At 29.0% G+C, this 1,237-nt stretch overlaps 2 protein-coding genes across 3 annotated transcripts in view; both read left to right on the top strand.

Moving 5' to 3' along the window:
- Nucleotides 1-477, top strand: part of LOC102679546 — a 1,213-nt gene extending 736 nt beyond the window's left edge. The window contains exon 3 of one of the 2 annotated variants that reach the window (XM_006618278.2): nucleotides 148-477. In XM_006618278.2, the coding sequence (XP_006618341.1) occupies nucleotides 148-410 (263 nt within the window). In that variant the 3' untranslated portion in view covers nucleotides 411-477. The remainder of the gene's footprint in view (nucleotides 1-147) is intronic. The other variant, XM_031511748.1, reaches the window with a different exon arrangement.
- The window catches only part of LOC102670902, a 3,928-nt gene that overhangs the window by 1,296 nt on the left and 1,395 nt on the right, over nucleotides 1-1,237 (top strand). The gene's annotated exons all lie outside the window — the stretch shown is intronic.

The following is a 1,237-nucleotide window of genomic DNA, read 5'->3' as shown; positions in this document are numbered from 1 at the left end:
AAAAAAAAAAAAAAAAAAAAAAGTGAGTGTAATTTTTGGAGAGCTGGCATCGCCAAGCATTTGAAACCATTTCAATATATCGGGTGGAGATAAACGAACGTCAATATCTTTCGTTATGCAATCATTCAATTATGGAATTATTCGTAGTGAAGCAAGGACATCACAAATTGATAAATAGCAGCGAACAATCGAAGGATGCACAAGAATCGAAGAAGAAGAAATTTTTATTAGACACTTATGCCCGTATTACCGCGGCCAGGAATAAAGGATGCTCGAAACGTTTGCACGAACTCGCAAAACCGAAAAATTACATAAATATGAATCACAATGGGACTTACGAAGATTTTGAAAATTACTTTCAAACGATTAACAAATACAACGCGAGATCGCCACTTTTAAAGAAAAGATAAACAGAATTGTAAATTTGATCATGTAATATAATATAAACAATATCAAATAAACACTTTGACATTTCCATTTCTAGCTTTTATTCGACATGAATATTTATATCGATGGAAAACAAACGAGCGCTTGTCCCTTTTTTCTTTTTTTTCAAATCTTGTAAACTTAATTCACATACAACACGAATATAAATAAATAAATAAATAAATAAATAAAAAAATAAACAAAATGAAATAGTGACATTGAAAATGGATAATTTAACATAACAGTGAATACCTATAAAAAAAAAAAATACAATTAAAAATGTTACCGTAACGTATCTTCACATATCTGTATATTCATAATCTTCATCCGATCGAAATCGAAAAAAAAAAAAAAAAAAAAAAATACTATTTAACCTGCAATCAAATAACAATAGAGATATTCGTTAGCTTATAGAAAACGTTCGTCTCTCTATCCTCCTTTTTTTAATTTATAATCTCTCAATCAAGATAATTTTAATCAACCTTACGTTCATATATATACATATATAGATCGGAAAAATAAACTTTGAAAAATGCCTCCAAGAATGAAACCTCCGAAACCTGTAAAAGAAGCAGTACCCCCTAAAAGACCAAGGGAATCGCCCCCTAGACCGGTCGGTAGAGCTAGAAAAGTAAATAAAACAAAAGTTAAAGTAAAGTAAGGAAATTTCTTCTATACCAATATTTATCAAAGATCATTTTAACTAATACAACGAATATATAATATGGATGTTCAATATATCACGAGATACGTCTTTACGTATCAATCAAACATACTTTAGGGATGAGAATAAACGTAAAAAAAATTGTTA

This window comes from Apis dorsata, unplaced genomic scaffold, assembly GCF_000469605.1.
Source record: "Apis dorsata unplaced genomic scaffold, Apis dorsata 1.3 scaffold_347, whole genome shotgun sequence".
In the NCBI taxonomy this organism is placed as follows: Eukaryota; Metazoa; Arthropoda; class Insecta; order Hymenoptera; family Apidae; genus Apis; species Apis dorsata.
Note: the sequence above shows the minus strand (reverse complement) of the source record. Positions and strands in the feature narration are given on the sequence as shown.